At 40.8% G+C, this 20,673-nt stretch overlaps 1 protein-coding gene across 1 annotated transcript in view; it reads left to right on the top strand.

Annotated features, from left to right (window-relative positions):
• Window positions 1–17,238, top strand: part of LOC132403882 (ATP-binding cassette sub-family C member 9-like) — a 190,982-nt gene extending 173,744 nt beyond the window's left edge. The window contains exons 38-41 of the mRNA XM_059987658.1: window positions 2,045–2,178; window positions 3,698–3,760; window positions 6,215–6,334; window positions 9,421–17,238. Of these exons, the coding sequence (XP_059843641.1) occupies window positions 2,045–2,178; window positions 3,698–3,760; window positions 6,215–6,334; window positions 9,421–9,558 (455 nt within the window). The 3' untranslated portion in view covers window positions 9,559–17,238. The remainder of the gene's footprint in view (window positions 1–2,044; window positions 2,179–3,697; window positions 3,761–6,214; window positions 6,335–9,420) is intronic.
• Window positions 17,239–20,673: the final 3,435 nt, after the last annotated feature.

Below are 20,673 nucleotides of genomic sequence, written 5' to 3'. Positions count from 1 at the left end.
CATTCCACACCTGCACAACTCTCTGGGAGAAGAAGCTCTTCCTCAACTCTGTTTTAAACAACTGACCTCTTATTCTCAATCCATGCCCTCTGGTACTGGACTCTCCCAACATCTGGAACATATTTCCTGCCTCAATCCTATCAAATCCTTTAATTATCTTAAACGTTTCAATCAGATGGAGGCAAAAAGCAGGAATCTACTGATCGGTTCTCTTAACACTTATCTAGTGAAATATGGTACAAGCCGTTACTATGGCGGAATAAATTAGAAAAACTTAAGTTAATCTGGCATCGTCAGAATGGTTTAGTGGATACAGGGATATCTTTGAATGTACTAAGCTAAGATTTCTGGAAGGCATTTGATGAAGGTGTTACATCAAAGGTTATTGTAGAAAGTCAGGGCTCACAGTGTGGGAGTTAACATTGGCATGCATGGAAGATTGGCTGGTTCACAAGAAACAGTGTTGGGAATATATAGACCTTTTTTTTAGTTAGCAAGTAAGCTGTAGTGAGTCTGCTATAAGGATTGCTGCCAGGGCCCCCAACTCTTTACAATTTATATAAATGATTTGGATGTTGGCACTGTAAGTGTGATTACTAAGTTTACTGATCACGAAGTTTTTGTGATCAAAAGCAATTTGTGGAGGCCACAAAAGATGTAGATAGCAGAAATGAGGAGGCAGAGATCTGGTAAATGAAATATACTTGCATCCTACAAGTGTAGTAGCTGTGTTTCTTTCTCCAACATAGCATGCCTACAACATGCTAACCCTAACTGTATATCTTTGGAATGTGAGAGAAAACTGGAGCACCTGCAGGAAATCCCTGAGCTCACAAGGAGAATTTGCAGACTTCTTACAGACAGCAGTGAAATTGAACTTTGATCTTACAGCCGGTGCTAACTTCCATGGTACTGTGCCACTACAGCACCAGTTAGGTTAGAAGGTTTCTAAACCATTGAGGGCCGAATGGCCTGTTCAGTGCTGTACCATTCAATATTCTAACACCTGCAATAGGCAGGTTGTATTATGAGGAAATATTGGTCAGATTAGGCTTGTAACTGCTGGAGTTCAAAAGAAAAAAGGGTGACTTGATTGATATATGTAAGATCTTGAGGGTTTGTAGAGTCATAAAAAATACAGTGAGAAACAGGCCTTTTGGCCCATCAGTTTTGTGCCAATTACATCCACTTACACCAATGAAACACTACTGGATGGATGTAGAGGCAGGATTTTGATTGTTGGGGAAATCTAGAATTAGGGTTTACTATTTCAATTTACATATTGCTCATTTAAGACAGATGAGATTAATGTTTTCTTGCAGAAGGAGGCTGAAACTCCCTTCCTGCACAACATGTTGGAGGCAGTCTGAAAATTTTTAAGGCAGGGGGAGATAGATATTTGATAATGAAGGGATTGAAAGGTTACCAAGGAAAGGCAGCAACATGAAATTGTAGTTAATATTTGCTCAGCCATGACCTTATTAAATGCAGGCCTAAGGGACCAAGTAGTGTACTCCTGCTTCTAATTCATATGTTTATATTGAACTTAGCAGACCGCTGAGCTCATTCTAAATCTGTCATTTTAAATATTTATTTATCCAAAATGAAAAATGTCAAAGTTGCAATTGTCAAAGAATATGATTCTAATTATATAACTGAATATTATTCAGAGAGAATAGCATTTTAACTTGACTTTGAATACAAAATCTATCAACTTTAAGGTTGAGCATTAACTCTACCCTGGTGCTCCAGTACAGCTCTGAAGACGTACTGCACGGTTAGGAATGCTGTCTTGTTCGATAAGATGAGGTCCATTTTGCTTGTTCAAGTGGATGTGGATGGTGAGTCCAAAGACACACCATGGCCATCTCCTGAGGTCCTGGCCAATAGTTACCAAACTGATCATTTCTTTCACTTTCTAGCTGTCAGAACTTGCTGTGAATAGGTTGATTGATGTGTTTTTCTTGGGTAATAATGGCCAAAAAATGACCAACAATTGAGTGCTGTGCTTCCATCCTTTGCCGACTGGCTGCTTTCTTCACAGATGCCATGGTTACTGAAGGTGGAGAGAACTTCAGTGTTGGACAGAGACAACTCTTCAGCTTGGCCAGGGCCTTTGTACGAAAGAGCAGCATTCTCATTATGGATGAGGCTACAGCTTCCATTGACATGGCAACAGTAAGTTAAGCATTGGATGAGAACCCAGCTGTTTCTCATGGCATTACAAAGCATAAACCTTTGAGGGATATACAGAATGAAATATTTCACTTACTTTTATCTAATGTGGCAAAATGTATCTTCATTGGAAAAAAAGAGGGAGCAGAGTCATAGAAAAGTACAACATAGGAACAGGTCTTTTGGCCTACCACATGTACACTGATCCACTGGCTTGTATAAATACCCTTAAGTATAGTAATTATATCTGATTCTACTATTTTCTCATGTCCCAGATATCAGCCACTCTTTGTGTAAAACAAAACTTACCCTGAGGATCCCCTTAAACCTCCTACCTCTTACCTCCTGCTTTCTGTTCCAGGTACCATGGAAAACAAAGATTAAATATCCACTATGCCTTTAGTAATTCCTCTCCTTTCACAACTTCTATTGACCTGGCCCACCAGTGGCACTCGCAGTCAGCTTGTTGCCTCCTCATGACCTAACTGGATCAACTTAGCACGATCCTGTTCATCCTCGGGTTCAGTGTTGGGGGTGGGGGGGGGAGGCAAGGTCATGGCCACTCCTAGGTTGGTGTCAATGTAGCTTGGAACCTGCTCTAAGCAAAAGCAGAGAAATAATCTCTTGATAAAGTATCAAAGGTCTCTGAACTACTTGATCTTTCTGAAGCCAGTTTTGGGATGGTTGGCACTGGAATGTGTGGCGATGCCTGCGGCTGCCCCGGCACAACCTTGGTTGTGTTGGTTTTTGATACAAATGACACATTTCACTGTACATGTGATAAATAAACTTGAACCTTGATAGGGATTGGTTGTTAAAAATGTTCCCTTGTTAACAGAAACTGCATTTCCTTTGAAAAACTGCATGTCCTCTGAGAGTGCTACTGTCTTCCAATTCTATCCCAGATCGCCCCCCCCTACCTGTCGCAACTTGCCTGTCATCTTACACCCCTCCTCAATCCACCATCACCCCAGAGTCCTTTCTTGCCACTCCCCCTCACCTCTTTATACCAGCCGTCTTGCCTCTCTGCTCTCAATCCTGGCACAAGGTCTTGACCTGAGGAGCCAACAAATCCTTTTCTCCCATTGACACTGCTTAACCCATTGAGGTCTTCCAGCAAAATGTTTGTTGCCCAGTGTTTTCTTTTAACTTAAGCACTCCAGATCCAGTAACATCCTTGTAAATCTGTTCAACTCATTTTCCATCTTAATGACATCCTTTTTGTTGCTGATGAGAACTGCAAACAAGTTTGATCTCACCAACGTCTTGTACTGTTGTAACACAATGTACCAATTCTTCTGTGTCAAGCTTCCATTCTACATCTACCATAGCTTAGTAGGCTGAGCTGGCTCAGACATGTTTTGAAGACAAGCTTCCTGCATTTTTTTTTAAACGAGCCTACGGAGGAGTTCTGCCACAGAGAAAATTGAAATTCCTTTAAAAAATTATTTCTCACAACTTTATAGTGAAGACATTCTTTCTGAGTTACGTTATGATGTATAAATCTGTTATTGTTTAATAGGAGAGCATTTTGCAGAAAGTAGTGATGACAGCCTTTGCCGATCGGACTGTGGTGACAATAGCAGTAAGTACAAGGGCTATACTGTGTATTGTAGTGTCCATATGGCTTTCTTTTAGTAATGAATCGACTTTTTAATCCATCCTTTTTCCCCTTCTTATCATGCATTGACATTTGTTCTGATCGATGTTGGAGTATTGCATTATTGTCTTTGTTATTGTATTATTTTGATTTTCCCTTCTACTTTGGAATAGTTGATATAAGTGAAATGATGATCACAGCTGTTAAGTCAGTCAGTGAGGCAAAGGCATTAAATGTTATTTTGCTGAAATCTCAGAGGTAAAATAGTGGTGAGCTGCAGGTTGGGAGCAAATGAGGGACTGAAATAAATTAACATTAGTAACACTAGAAGACTGGAGAAGTTTATGGGACTGTGAATTAATAAAACCCTGGATCTGATGAATAACTTCTGGAATGACCGCCGCAGACTGGATGGTGGGAAATGTAACCCACTTTTTGAGAAAGAAAAGAGCGAAGAAAAATACTGCCACAAACTAGGTAATAATTGTAGGATAAATGTTGGATATTATTCTAAGTAATAATGGGACACTTACAATACATATTAAGTGGATTAGGCAGATTCTCTTATGAAAGAGATAACATATTTGGCATACCTGTAGGAGTTTTGTGGTTGTAATAAGCAGAATAGAAAAGGGGAAGCTGGTGAATGTGCTGTATTTAGACTTTCAAAAGATCTTCAGTAAGGTTAAACAAATACAAGAGAACCTGCAGATGCTGGAAGTCAAAGTCACACATACAAAATCCTGGTGGAACTCAGCAGGTCAGGCAGCATCTATGGAAAAGAGTGAACAGTTTGCATTTCAGGACAAAACCCTTCATTAGGATGGACAATGACGAAGGGTCTCAACCATTTATTCTTTTCCATAGATGCTGCCTAGCCTGCTGAGTTCCTCCAGCATTTTGGTACATTGCTTCAGTAAGGTTGCTAAATTAAATTGGAGTAATTTATTGGTTTGAACTGAGGATTGGTTAAAGGACAGGAAACAGGAATAGATGGGTAAGATTCATAGAATGTTGCTGAGGCCTCAAACAATTACAGTCAATATCCTTATGAGGCTTCAAAGGATAGATACAGCATTGTTGTTTCTTCAAGCTAGGGCTCAAGTAAAAAGTCAGCCATTCAGGAGTGAGATGAGGGGAAAAAATCATCTTAGGATAGTGAATCAATGGAATTCTCGACTTAAGGGAGATGTAGAGGCTCAGTCACTGAGTATACTTTTTTTTAGTTATTGATAGAATCAAGGGGTTTGTGCAGGAAGTTGTCACCAAGAGTTCAACTTCGATCTTACTAAATGGTACAGCATATATGAGGGACTGAATGGCTTACTCTCATCCTTTATGTTTTAAAGTGTCTAAGTATAAAATGTTACAGATCTGTCTGCTGTTTTAGTGCAATTACATGAATAAATATTAAGGCCAAGAAAATTAGTTGCAGACAGCATCATTTCCCAGTGATGTCAGACTTGAAAGATCCATTATGGTACAAACCTAAGAGGTATGATTTTAATGATCAGTTTTGTCCCAGAGAAAGGACATACCCGATATGAAATCTTTTTAAAACTAACAAACTTCCGGTGTACTCCACAATCATAGGAAGCTGTCCTTTCAGTGGCTTTACAAATGTAAGCAACCTTTATGCCCGGTAGTTAGAATGAATTGGCATCACTGAAGGTAATGGGGTAGATTTAAACTTAATGTGCTAACATAGTGTGTATCCTAACAACTAAGCAATTAGGCAAGATATAAAGCAGGCACCCAGTTCACTGTTTTAACTGTTAACTTCTGCCAAGGTTGAAAGAGGAAAAAGAAGTATGGTTAATGAAGTAAATGCTTTGAATAAATGTGGCAGTTAATAACACATGATCAAAGAGTTTAAACAAGTAATTTAAACAAGGACCAAGTTGGGAAGCAGTATTTTCCTCGGGAAGATATGTTCATTAATAAGCTAGTTGTGTCAGCTCAGTTTATTAGCCAATGGCTCTCAAGTAATGTCCCTCTGAAACAGGTGGGTTCTTACGGTACCTCATTACTTGGGAAGCTCAGTGGTGCGGCCGCTGTAAGCGTTGTCGCCGTGGCGTTTGCACCTTCACCCTTTGATCACACAGGTTTCCTCTGGGAGCTCTGCTTTCCTCCCACATTCCAAATTTATGCAGGTTGTTAGGTCGATTGACTCTGGTAATTTGCCCCTGGTGTTAAGGAAGGGGTAGAGTTTTGAGGGGGAGTTAATGAGAATGTGGGGAAAAGCAACTAGAATTTATGTACAGTATATGGGTGTTTAATGGTTGGCGCAGATTCTATGATTTGTGTTCAGCATCTTCATGCTTCTCCCAAGTTTTAACAATTTTCTGTTCAGTTCATGTTGTTATTCATCTCTCTCTTTCACCATCTTGGCCATTCATTTTCGTGTTTTTTTTTCTCTCTGCTGTTTTTTCCTTCCAGCATCGCGTGACTTCCATTCTGGATACAGACCTAGTGTTAGTCTTTTGCAAAGGTATTTTAGTGGAGTGTGGCAATTCCTCACAATTGCTCTCTCAAGAGGAAAGCCCCTTTACCTCTCTGGTGAACTCCAGCAAGTAGAGGAATCCATTGCACAGAGTCTAGCTCCTGGGTTTGTAGATTTGATGGATATTGGCACTGGCAATGGCAGCTTTGACGGTCTTGTTGTTTTGCTAGAATCTTTGTGTTAACACACTAGCTTACTGCACTTTACCATAGTTTCTGTACTGCTGTTGCACATTTTTTATAGTGTGACTGTTCTGGAACTTTTGTATTCAAGACATACTGTAGGTTTATAAAAAAACAAAATGTCCTTTGACTTTCACATAATTTTATCCTGAAGATGTGATTTGCTAACCCCTAATTCTACAAATCCTCAAATTCAGATTAATTTGGCATTTCTCTGACATTCAGAGAAAGCATTTGGATATTGTATTTGGCTCTCAAGCAGCTGTCAAGTGTAATAGATTAGCTTGTTATTCATCTTTGCCTTAAAAGCTGTACTGAAAGTAAATATTGACTGTGTAATGACAAAAAAAATCCTTGAGGAGATTGGCAGTTTTTTTTTTGATTTCTTAATCGAATTGTGAACTTGATGGGTAGTTGGAACATGACAAATTGATGAACTGTGCTTGCTGATTGCAAACTAATTTCTGCTAACAAACAGTACTAAAATTTTTATGTATTCACAATGACAGTATCAACCTCATAACTGATTTCTTCCCCCAAATCATGCCATATGTGTTTTAATGAGTAATCAAGACAAGTACTGGATGGATATGGGCCAAAACTCTTAGATATGGCACTGTCTATATTGTACTGCCAATTTAAAAACATTCATCAAATATTGTGAAACTTACAAAAGAGGCCAATCTGAAACAGACTATTGTGCAACTGCCTAAGGGAATGAATCCTGAATTCTCAATTTGTTGTTCTGAAGTAGGTGAAGAAATAATCTTCGAGAGCTTCAAGTGGGATCTAGGTTCTAAACCCTCGACCCAATTCTACTCACAGTAACAACCCTGATTAATTTCTCTCACCCAGCTCAACTAAATGAGCCTACAGCTGAAAATCAGCTTTTTTCAACAGCAATTTTTTGATAAATAATGAAGGTATTTGTTTAAGATATATAACTTAAAGATAAGCACACAACTCAGTGAATATCTATAACTTGAATGTATAAAATGTCTTTAACACTACAAATGGCCCGAGTCATTTTACAAGAGATATCAATAAAAACATTCTTGACAGAGGGTTAGAAGGAGAAAGCTTGGCTAAAGAAGCTGATTAAGTAACCATCTTAAGAAAGCAAAGGGAGTGGCAGGGAGATTTGAGGAGGGAATTTTGAAGTCGAGAGCCAAGGCAATTAGAATCAAAGCTGCTAAGGATGGAATGATTATTAATCTGGAATGTGCAAGATGTCTGCATTTCAACAGTGCAAAGGCCAGTAAGGCTGGAAAAGAAAGTGAGGGGGCAAGATCATGACGGGCTTTGAAAATACGTGTGAGGATTTTTAAATTATCCAGAAGACACTGATACGATGAGTGAACAGTATTGAGAGTAAGTTATGGTTTGGGCAACAGAGCTTTAAGTGAACACAAAGACAGCTGGGTAATCAAGAGTACAAAGGAATATTCACATGGAGATAGCAGATTGCAAAGCCAACCAGGAAAATCCATCATACTTTAAAAACACTTCTCATGGCCTAATTCAGATGAGCTCTGTAGCTCTGCTACCAGACATGACTGAAAAATCAGAAGTGTTATTTCAGAACCACAGCGAGCAGACTAACTGAGAGGCTTCAGTTAAAATTTTTTTAAAGACCTGCAGTTGCTGAAAATCTGGAATAAAATTAGAAGATACTGAAGACATACAGTATTTAATGGGGAGAGAAACTGAGTAAATGGTTCAATGTTGCTGGCTTCGTTGCTGGGCTAGCAGCCGATATAATAGTTCCACTGTAGCAGACCAAAACATTGAATTGAACAAATCTTGCAGTTTGTAACCAGATCATTATAAAGCCGCACAAACATATTTGTAATTAAAAATGGAAGAGGGATCTCACCCCATTTACCTGCACATGACAATAGTCTCACACTCTGTGATTGGGTCTTTGTTGTCTCAGTGATAAATGCCATCGCTTTGTTTTGTCTGGGTTGGATCACCTCCGATTATCTAAATTAATTTCAGGACCCCTACTCGACTGATTGTCAGGCATTCCATGAAAGAAAGTGAGTTAACTTCCCTTAAGGCCGATGAAGAAAGTATAACCAATAAACTCTAAATTTCAGTAAGAGCTAATTCTCCAATTACCTATTGGAAGGTTTATCAGGGAATCACAGGTGCACTGCCTCTCGATTTCTACCTAATGCAAATAAACTTGTGAAAACGAGAAGAACTTCAGTCACCTGGTTCCACCTGCTAATGTGATGAAATTTGAGCATTTAGCAGTTGGTAATTTTTTCTTGCTGTTGTAGATAGGGGTGAAGATATTTGTGCATTCACTTGGTATGAAACTAACAAAATGCAGGATAACTGCATTGAAGCATCAGCTTTCCCTCTGTTCCTCTTGGCTCCCAGCCTCACTACACAAGGACTCATGTCAATAAATTTCAGGTGGGACTTCCCTTTTCATAGTGGGTGGAGAACTCGCTCACAGTTTTCCCAATATGAGTTGCTGCTGGATGAGACTACTTGCCAAGAGAGCATGTTGAAGAAAGTAGCCTTTACATTGTCACAAAGGCAATTATCTGTCTGACTTGAGTTCAGCTTCTCTGCATCTGTGAGTGCTGGTGTGAGCTTGCTGTGCATCTTTTGTCTAATCTTCACACAAGTGTTTTAAATCTCTGATTGTTGTAAAACAAATATTTCTGTGTTCTCTTCCTTTAAACTGCATCTAGTGTTAGTTGGATCATCCAAGCATTTTTCATAATGTCATTATAGTGTATCAATGGTTTAAGTCTCAACAACTGAGAAGGGTAAACAGGATTGGTTAATACTAGAATAGACTTGATGAGCTAAATGGCCTGGATCTCTTCCTCCTCAGAATGTGTAAGAGACTTAAAACTTGTGATCCACAAATAAGTATTTAAGTTCGACCATTTCAGTGGATGCGGGCTGCGTTCTAATTGTTCCTCCTCTCCCCACAGCACCGAGTGCATACCATCCTTACTGCAGACCTGGTTATTGTGATGAAACGAGGCAACATCCTTGAATATGATAAACCTGAAAGTCTCCTGGCACATGAGGGAGGCATCTTTGCATCCTTTGTAAAGGCTGATATGTGAATCCTGGTATTCCATGTTAATCTTCTTTCACTCAACAACAATGTTTTTTTTTGCTTTTTATTATCTAAAGTTATGCAATCTTCTTTAAGTCAAAAAACATACTTTCATACCTTCTCTCCAAGACCGTCTTTGCTTTAATCAATGTCTGTCAGTATAACATGTCACATCCAACTAGACTATGCAAGCATTAGCCTTAAAATGATTGATTTTTCACCTTAATGAACCACAGAATGCACCGCAGTGCTAGAGAAATGTCATTGTACGAGACTGAATGGATTTATTCTAACTTCTCAGAATTACGTGTTGAATTGTAATCATAAGTAAGTTTTTTTGTGGTAAAAGTGTTGCAATTCAACTGGGATTAATACCAATACATCCCCTTACTTATTACGGTTTGCATTGTTTCAAATATTTAGTTATTCAACTTATAGATAAATTATTAACATGAGGAAGTCGACAGATGCTGGAAACCCAGAGCAACACCCATAAAATGCTGGAGTATCTCAGCAGGTCAGGCAGAAGTCGATTATCTATTCATTTCCACAGATGCAGTCTGACCTGCTGAGTTCCTCAGTATTTTGTGTATGTTGCGAAAGATGAATTGCTCGTGTTTGGAGATGCACGTTGGCTACAGAGATATATATATATATATATATATCTATATATATAGAAGGGTAAGATGTTTGTATTTATATAGGTATACTCGTTGGAGAATGTTGGGTTTAGACCAGTCAGTAACTACAACCATTACGCAATGGAGCCACTCTAGCCTCAGGTCAAGTAAATAAAGTAACCCAGCAGACAAAGCCATTGTACTTAGCAAAAGGTGATGATCAGAAGTAGGATAGAGGAAATGCTTTGGCTGATGTATGCATTTCTTCATCTCCATTGTTGTATTTGGAGGTATTCACATCCAACAGTTCCACTTTCAGCTACCAGGATATCCATGCAGAAGAGGCAAACAGATTTACTACAGTCCAAGCAAATCAGAATCAGAATCAGACTTTAATCGCCAAGTACCTGTGCACATACAAGGAATTTACTTCCGGCAGATGTTGTCTCTCTGCTCATAACAGTAATAATGATAAATATAAATGAAAATATAGATTATCCATACAGGTAGTGCAATCCAAGTAATAGTTAGCCGACTGTTAACCGGCAGTTAACTGTTCAGCAAAGTGACTGCAGTAGGAAAAAAACTTCTCCAGTGCCTATTAATCTTAGTCTGGAGGGATCTGAAGCGCCTACCAGACGGAAGCAGTTCAAACAGTCCATGTGCAGGATGGAAGGAGTCCTTTATGATGTTCCCCACCCTCTTCTTCAACCTGGAAGAGCACAGGTCCACAATAGAGGGCAGGGAGGCTCCAATGATGCGCTCGGCAGTCCTCACTGTGCGCTGTAGTCTGGTTCTATCCTGCTTGGTGGCGGCTCCAAACCACACAGTGATGGGGGTGCACAGGACAGACTCAATGACTGCAGTGTAGAACTGCGGCAGCAATTCCTGAGGCAGACCATATTTCCTCAAGAGCAACAGGAAGTACATCCGCTGCTGGGCCTTCTTCAGGATGGAGCTCCCACTTCAGATCCTGAGAGATGGTGGTTCCCAGGAACCTGAAGTTCTCCACGGTGGACACAGGGCTGCCGAGGACTGTGAGGGGGGACATAACAGGGGGATGTCTCCTGAAATCCACTATCATCTCCTTTGTCTTGAGCGTGTTCCGCTCCAGATTGTTCCGACTGCACCAGAGCGCCAGTTGGTCCACCTGCTGTTGATATGCAGACTCATCACTGTTCTGGATGAGTCCGATGATGGTGGTGTCATCTGAAAACTTCAAAAGCTTCACATAAGGGTTGGAGGAGGTGCAGTCATTGGTGTAGAGGGAGAACAGCAGTGGAGAGGACAAATGATTGTTGCGTACCAGCTCAAGATACATGGCTCTCAGGTGTGATGTCAGCCGTCCCTGATAGTGACCTTCTTGAGATTCACAGCCTTCTGTCTCTGTCATATCACACTTCCTTTCCTTGCCCTTGACTGTACCCAGACTTTGTGGGCTTTAAACCTCATGGTGGAAGAGCTCTTCCAGCTGATATCCAAACAATAACAATGCCCCATATGCACAAAATGCTGGAAGAAAATAACTAGACAGGTAGCATCAGAATTGAGAGCATCACAGAACTACACAGCAATGCCCCCCCCCCCCCTGGATATTGTGGTGACCTTTTAACCTACTTCACAATCAAACTAACCCTCCCCTCCCATATAGCTCACACCCCTCCACTTTTCTTTCATCCATGTTCCCATCTAAGAGTCTCTTAACTATCCCCAATGTACCAGCCTCTACCACCATAGCCGGCAGGAATTTCCAGGAGCTTGCCATTCTCTATGTAAAAAAAAGCTATTTTGACATCTCCCTCAAACTTTCCTCTACTCACTTTAAAACAGGGGCTCATAATCTATGGTCCTCAGGCCCCTCTATTAAAGGGAGGGGCATAAAATGGTTGGGAACCCCTGCTTGAAAAGGATGTGTTCTGCTACTGAACATTGCTGCCTGGGGAGAAAGTCTGTCCACTCTCTCAATCGTATAACTTTATGTATGTCTATCAAGTTGCCTCCCGTCCTTTGTCACTCTAAAGCCCTAGCTCACTGAAACTTTTCCGTAAGGCTTGTTAAAACATAGAAACATAGAAAGCCTACAGCACAATACAGGCCCTTCGGCACAGAAAGTTGTGCCAAACACGTCATTACCTTAGAAATTGCCAGGCTTACTAATAGCCCTCTATTTTACTAAGTTCCATCTACCTATCTAAAAGCCTCTTAAAAGACCCTATCATATCCACCTCCACCACTGTTGCCGGCAGCCCATTCCATGCACTCACCACTCTCTGAGTAAAAACTTACCCCTGACATCTCCTCTGTACCTACTCCCCAGCCCCTTAAACCTGTGTCCTCTTGTGGCAACCATTTCAGCCTTGGGAAAAAACCTCTGACTATCTGCATGATCAATGCCTCTCATCATCTTATACACCTCTATCAGGTCATCTCTCATCCTCCTTCACTCCAAGGAGAAAGGGCTGACTTCACTCAACCTATTCTCATAAGGCATGCTCCCCAGTCCAGGCAACATTCTTGTAAATCTCCTCTACACCCTTTCTATGGCTTCCACATCCTTCCTGTAGTGAGGCGACCAGAACTGAGCACAGTACTCCAAGTGGAGACTGACCAGGGTCCTATATAGCTCCAACATTACCTCTCAGCTCCTAAATTCAATTCTACGATAGATGAAGGCCAATACACCATACGCCTTCTTAACCACAAAGTCAACCTACGCAACTGCTTTGAGCAGCCTATGGACTCGGACCCCAAGATCCCTCTGATCCTCCACACTGCCAAGAGTCTTACCATTAATACTATATTCTGCCATCACATTTGGCCTACCAAAATGAACCACTTCACACTTACCTGGGTTGAACTCCATCTGCCACTTCTCAGCCCAGTTTTGCATCCTATCAATGTCCAGCTGTAACCTCTGACAGCCCTCCACACTATCTACAACACCTCCAACCATTGTGTCATTAGCAAACATACTAACCCATCCCTCCACTTCCTCATCCAGGTCATTTATAAAAATCACAATGAGTAAGAGTCCCAGAACAGATCCCTGAGGCACACCACTGGTGACTGACCTCCATGCAGAATATGACCCTGTCTACAACCACTAGGGAACTAGGGAAGCCAGTTCTGGATTCACAATGCAATGTCCCCTTGGATCCTATGTCTCCTTACTTTCTCAATAAGCCTTGAAAGGGGTCCCTTATCAAATGCCTTGCTGAAATCTACTGCTCTTCCTTCATCACTGTGTTTAGTCACATCCTCAAAAAATTTAATTAAGCTCAAAAGGCACGATCTGCCCTTTACAAAGCCAGGCTGAATACTCCTAATCATATTATACCTCTCCAAATGCTCATAAATCCTGCCTCTCAGGGTCTTCTGCATCAACTTACCAGCCACAGAGGTAAGACTCACTGGTCTATAATTCCTGGGCTATCTCTACTCCCTTTCTTGAATAAAGGAACAACATCCGCAACCCTCCAATCCTTGGGAACCTCTCCCATCCCCATTGATGATGCAAAGATCATCGCCAGAGGCTCAGCAATCTCCTCCCTCACCTCCCACAGTAGCCTGGGGTACATCTCATACAGTCCCAGCGACTTACCCAACTTGATGCTTTCCAAAAGCTCCAGCACATCCTCTTTCTTAATATCTACATGCTCAAGCTTTTCAGTCTGCTGCAAGTGATCACCACAATCACCAAGATCCTTTTCCATAGTGAATACTGAAGCAAAGTATTCATTAAGTACCTCTGTTATCTCCTCCAGTTCCATACACACTTTCCCACTGTCACATTTGATAGATCCTATTCTTTCACATCTTATCCTCTTGCTCTTGACATACTTGTAGAATGCCTTGGGGTTTTCCTTAATTCTGCCGGCCAAGGCTTTCTCATGGCCCCTTCTGGCTCTCCAGTTTCCTTCTCAAGCTCCTTCCTAGTAGACTTATAATCTTCTAGATCTCTAACATTACCTAGCTCTCTGAACCTTTTGTAAGCTTTTCTTCTTGACTAGATTTATTACAACCTTTGTACACCACGGTGTCTGTACCCTACCATAACTTCCCTGTCTCATTGGAAAATACCTATACAGAGCTTTACACAAATATCCCCTGAATATCTGCCACATTTCTTCCATACTTTTCCCTGAGAACATCTGGTTTCAATTTAAGTCTCCAATTTCCTGCCTGAAAGCCTCATAATTCCCCTTACTCCAATTAAACACATTTCTAACTTGTCTCTTCTTATCTCTCTCCAATGCTATTGTAAAGGAGATAGAATTATGATCACTATCTCCAAAATGCTCTCCCACTGAGAGATCTGACACCTGACCAGGTTCATTTCCCAATACCAGATCAAGTACAGCCTCTCCTCTTGTTGGCTTATCTACATACTGTGTCAAGAAACCTTCCTGAACACAATATCTAATATCCTCAATATCCCTGTTACTATTAGACAGCCTATAAAAAACACCCAGTAAAATTATTGACCCCTTCCTGTTCCTAACCTCCTGTTCTCTAATCCAGACAGCATTCTGGCAAATCTCCAAGGCACCTTTGAAATGAGGCAAGTGATTTTTTTAATTATTTTTTTTCCCCAAAAATAAATGAGAGATGATACTGCAAGTGCGGTCATAAGTGGTAAAAGCTGAAGATCAGCTTTATGTCACAGTGGGGTGTGTGTGGGGGGGGGGGTTTATTGGGTGGTGAGGATGTCGGGGAAGCTTTGTGACAAAAGGTTGTTGAACCAGCCTCGAATTCTAATGAAGTAATCAGAGGCTGGAGGTGGACGTCAGGTTGGGAATGGGAAACAAAATTGAAAGGATAAGCAATTGGAAAGGGTTGCTTGTGGATCTCAGGGATATCTTCTCTCCTCATTCTCCATACTCATAGATCCCAACCACTCATTGTCACCCAAGTATGCCTCTCTATTTTGCTTATGAAAAATATTTGAGACATTTTTCATGGAGTTATAATATTGTTGAGTGCAGTAATTGGCATATCATGCCCTTGCTGACCATTGTACTTCAGCATGCTGATCCTATTTACCTGCATTAAGTATACACTATTCTATGCCTTGATCATTTATGTACTTGTTTAGATGCATTTTAAATGTTGTGAGAGCATCACCCTTCTGCATCCTCTCAGAGGATATGTTCCAGATTTCAGCCCCCTCTGGATTAAAAAAGAACTCCCTCTCAGATCCATTCCAAACCTTCTGCACCTCAGCCTGGATCTATGCCCTCTAGTCTTAGACTCCCCCCACCATGAGGAAAAGATATTCACTCTGCACTCTACTTTTTCCTCATCATTGTATACACCTCTATCAGGACACCCTTCAGGCTCCCCTATTCCAGCAGAAGCAAACCCAAACCATAGCTGTGTGCATACATCTACTGATGCTTCTGGACACACCATCAGTGATGTTCCTGGAATCATCAGGTGTTTCGGATCTTTCAACATCATCCACCCTTCTCCAGGTGATCCAGCCGGGGCTGATCAGACCCCAGCTTGTGTCCAGATGGCTAGCTACTTATGACACCATGGCTCCCCTCTCTTGAGCCACAGCACAGACTCCTCATAACAAAATGGTCCCATCCAGACAATTTGCAGGTGGATCCCTCTCAACCTTTCCAGTGTAATCATATCTATCCTATTCAGTAGCAACTAGAACTGCACACAATATTCCTGATGTAGCCAACCAATGTTTTATAAATGACGTCGCAGCTGTTATACTCTATGCACTATCGTTGAAGGCAACTATTCCGTATGCCTTCTTTACCACTTTATCTACTGTGCTGCCATTTCAGGGGTTTGTGGAGATGTAGCCCAAAGTCCCTCTGTTCATGAACACTCGCTAGGGCTCTACCCAATAACTGTGTATATGCAACTCTTGTTTGTCCTCCCAGAAAGCACCACCTCTCACTTGTCAGGATTAAAATCCATTTACCAGCTTCCAGCTGAGCTATATTGTGCTGTGGACTTGGACAGCTATCCTTGTTATCAACTGTGCCACCAATCTTCATATCATTTGCAAACTTAATGATCATTTTTCCATTTGTATCCAAGTTGTTAATGCATCTCACAAACATAAAACTTCCCTGTGGGGTAGAAAAATGTGTATGTTTGTAAAAGCCTATAGAATTATTACTGAATGCTGCAATAAATACTTAAGCAGCAGACTGGTTGCACTGAGGTACATATCTGCAACTGAGGTTTCAGATTGGTTGACTTTGAAGTAAACCTCATCATTTGCATGTTGTCACAGAGGCCAACAATATTGAAATAAGACATGGACATTGTTAATCTAGAATTAACCTATAACATATTCGATAAGAGTGACAGCCCTCACAAATAATTCATGGGCTGTAAAATACTTGGAGGATGTAATGGAGAGTTTGAAAACTTGCTTTTTTACTGACCTCTTTCTTTTAATCCCTTTCTAGCATAGTAGTTGGAAGATAATTTTCCACAATTTGTGCTTATTGGTATAAATACTGATTTAAGAAAGATCTTAATATTATCATTGCTAACAATTAAGAAAGAACAAATTGCCTTGAAATATCAAACGTGTTCTTGTTCTGCAGTGCAAAACACAATGGAAAAACACCTGTAATAATTATGCTATACATACACTCCTTATATTTGTCAGTTATTACTGATCAATCTGCCTTTTCTTTACCCCTTTGGTGATTGTAAAATGTTGAGAGACTTGTATTTAATGTTTGGATATTGTTACTTTGGAAATTAATGAGTACTGTATCTTAAAGTAAAATCAAATGAGAAGCAGGTGTCTAGGTATGACAAAAGGAATTTTAAGAATGGTAGAAAATACAAAGTAACTGAAATTAGTTTGGAAAGACTTGTTTCACTTGTTGAAATGGTACAAGATGAAAATAGTGAATAGGCCTCCATGGCAGACTTGGGATGAATGAATGCATTCAGATTGGTATTGGTTTCTTTAAGGCTCTACACCAGCCACTATTGCACTATTGTAAATACGTAATTCAAGTTTCCTCGAATGTTTGCTTTACACTTCCTTATCAATAAAATGGAGATTTTACACGTTCAAACAGTGTGGTCTATTGACATGAGCAGTAACCGCATTACAAATGAATATGCTTTAGAGTTGAAAGGGAAAATGGGACAAATTAGGTGTTAACACTAAACAGGCACTAAAGTATCATCTCATTTCATATATCAGGTGTGCCTAGTTCAATTGAAATACATATTCAGGGGCACCCAGCAACTAAGATGCAGGATATGATGCAGCAGGTGTGAAAGGGCTTTGCTGTTGTTTTCAGTCATGGGTGCATTAATATATATTGCCCCAAAATTCAATCAGACTGAGAAGATGAGCATACAAAGTAGGACACACTGATAGAATAGGATTAAATCAAAGTTGAGGTTATTGTCATATGCATAAGTACATGTGTGCACAAGCGCTGTGAAAAACTCGCCTGCAGAAGCATCACAGGCACAGAGCGTCAGACAAGCAGCATTCACAAAACATAAGTGAAACCAAAGTATATACAATTTTTACAAGAAAGATACACAAATAGAAAAAAAAACATCTATTTTAGTTCAGATAAGCAGTAGTAATTTTGGTTTTGTGAGTTGATTCAAACCTGACTGGTTGAAAAGATGTACTTTGCTGAACATGGAGTTGTGGGTCTTCAGGCTTCTGCACCTGCTGCCCAATGGTGGCTGCAAGAAGATGGCATGGCCCAGATGATGGAGATCTTTGATTATGTATCTTGCCTTTTAGTGGCAATGCCTCCTGTAGATGCTACCAATGGTGGGGAAGAATATGCTTGTGATGTACCGGGCAGATTCCACTAGCCTCTACAACTACTTCTATTCCTGTACTGTCAGGTTGCCGTACCAGACCATGATGCAACTAGCCAGAATACTTTCAACAGTACACCTGCAGAAGTTTGATATACAATGAGAAGTGACAAATCTCAGTGACAAACCAAACCTCCTAAAACAGTTAAAAACACTGGTGTACTTTTCTTCTAATTGAGTCGAAGAACTGGGCCCAGGACTGGTCCCCCAATATATTAACATCCAGCAATTAAAGCTACAGACTCTCTCCCCCCCCATGCAAACTGGTGTTCCTTCCCCTTTCTGAAGTCTAAAATCAGATCTTTAGTTTTGCTGATGTTGAGTGAGAGGTTTTTCAGGTTCAGGTTCCAACTTATTCATCACATGTACATTTAAACATACTGTGAAATGTATTATTTGCATTAATAACCTACACACATAAGGATGTTCTTGGACAGTTCCAAGTGTTGACACCAAAATAGCACGTCCACAATGTTCAGCAGGACAACATAAGCAGCAGCATCATCAGCAATGGAATAAAACAAGACAAGAACAACAGAACACACCTTTCCCACTCATACCACCCATGCACCCCCTCACACAGACAACCCCAGAGCAAAACACCTCCAGTTGTTGTTGTGGAAACATCCAACCATCTTGCTCTGGCATCCTGACTCATTGCCACCTGTAACTCGTCCAACAATAATAGTGTCATCAGCGATTTTGCCTTTGGCATTAGAGCTGTGCTTAGCCACACTGTCACGTGTACATAGAGAGCAGGGCATAGGGCTAAGTACACAGCCTTGAGGTGCACCAGCGTAGATGGCCAGCAAGGAGCAGGTCCCCGTGGATTACAGTGTGCTTATAAGGAGACCAAGTATCCAGTTGCAGAGGGAAATCCAGAGGCTCAGGTCTTGAAGTTTGATGATGAGTTTAGATGACATGATTATATTAAACATATGGATGAATTATTTGTGTGTGAGGTAAATATGCTCCAATTAGGACATTCTTCCTGAAACATACTTTCTACTCTTAGAGCCATTGAGTTATACAACATGGAAAGAGCACTTTGGCTTAATATTTCATGCTAATCAAGTTGCCTAACTGGGCTAGTCTCATTTCAGATTCAGTTTATTGTCATTTAGAAACCACAAATGCAATGCGGTTAAAAAATGAGACAACGTTCCTCCAGAATGATATCACAAAAGCATATGACAAAACAGACTACACCAGAAAATCCACATAACGTTTGGCAATCCCCAATCCAGAGTCCGGAGAGGCTGCTGCGTATTAATATCGCGCTACCGTCTAGTGCGTTCCGTGGAAAGGAGCCTCTGTTTGGCCCATAGCCTTCTAAACCTTTCCTCCCCCTTTTCTCTCAAACTGCCACTTAAATGTCATAACTGTACCCAACTTGGTGACTTCCACTGGGAGCTTGTTCCATATGTCCAACACCCTCTGTGTGAAAAAGTTGCCCCTCGGATTCCTTTTTAATCTTCCCTCTCTCTTTAAAACTATGCGCCCTAGTTTTGAGCTCAATTATCCTGAAGAAAAGACTGTGACTACCCACCTACGTCTCTCATGATTTTATAAAACTCTACAATATAAGGTCACCTCTTAGCTTCTAAGCTCCATGGAAAATAATCCTAGCCTATCCAGTTTCATCTTTTAACTCAAACCCACCAGTCCTAATAACAGCCTTACAAATCATTTCTGCCCCCCTTTCTAGTTCAATGAAATCCTTCCCCTAGATTAGGACTACCCAACCTGGTGTCCTTGGTAAGGGTCCAAGGCATAAACAAGGTTGGGAACCCCTGCTGTAAATGGAAAACCGCAACTGCACAGATTCAGCATCAGAATAATTTTTATCATCACTGACAAATGTCATGAAATTTGATGTTTTGCTGCAGCAGTACAGTGCAATGCACAAAAGGATACTCCAAGTTTGGTGAAACCAACATCTGGAGCAGGGCAAGGACCTTATTACCAGTTCCTATGAATCTGACAATGGTGCTGACCTTTTATGTATCTAGATTTACTGGCCAGAGTGGATAGTTTTTGCAACATATTAAAATTTACCATCTGATGGTAATGAAGGGCAATGATGCTCCCTGTTCAATTAAAGCGAACTATATTGCATTCTCTCTTGCAATTGATTAAAGCAATTGGAGGAAGCGTACAACTTTCCCACAATTGCAGATCTCTCCATGCTGCTGGGCAGCATTTACTTCATACTCATGGTCTCCTTGATGAGGCATTTGAATTCTCCCAAGTAATCAAGTTCTAGTTTAATTATCGTTTAACCATGCATAAATACCTGTGAACACAGCCAAACTAAACAGTGTTCCTGCAGGGCCGTGGTGCTAAACACAGTACCATCAGTCATACATAGCACAAGGCACATATAGCTCATTTAAGATAACAATAAACATACAGTCACACAGATGTGTGTGTGTGTGTGTGTGTGTGTGTGTGTGTGTGTGTGTGTTTGTATACCAAGTCCCAACTGGTATGTCCTATAAATTGATGGTACAAGGATGACATGGATGTTGTCAGCAAGAATAAGCAGTTCTCAGCAGTCCGCAGACAAATGTACACACACACACATGTGGAATGCAGTTATCCTTCACCAGTTGAACACTGGAGGGCAGCACCAATGGATGGGGCCAGCCCTAATCCAG

Source organism: Hypanus sabinus, chromosome 13 (assembly GCF_030144855.1).
Source record: "Hypanus sabinus isolate sHypSab1 chromosome 13, sHypSab1.hap1, whole genome shotgun sequence".
In the NCBI taxonomy this organism is placed as follows: Eukaryota; Metazoa; Chordata; class Chondrichthyes; order Myliobatiformes; family Dasyatidae; genus Hypanus; species Hypanus sabinus.
The sequence above is the reverse complement of the archived record's forward strand: the minus strand, read 5'-3'. Positions and strand labels throughout refer to the sequence as shown.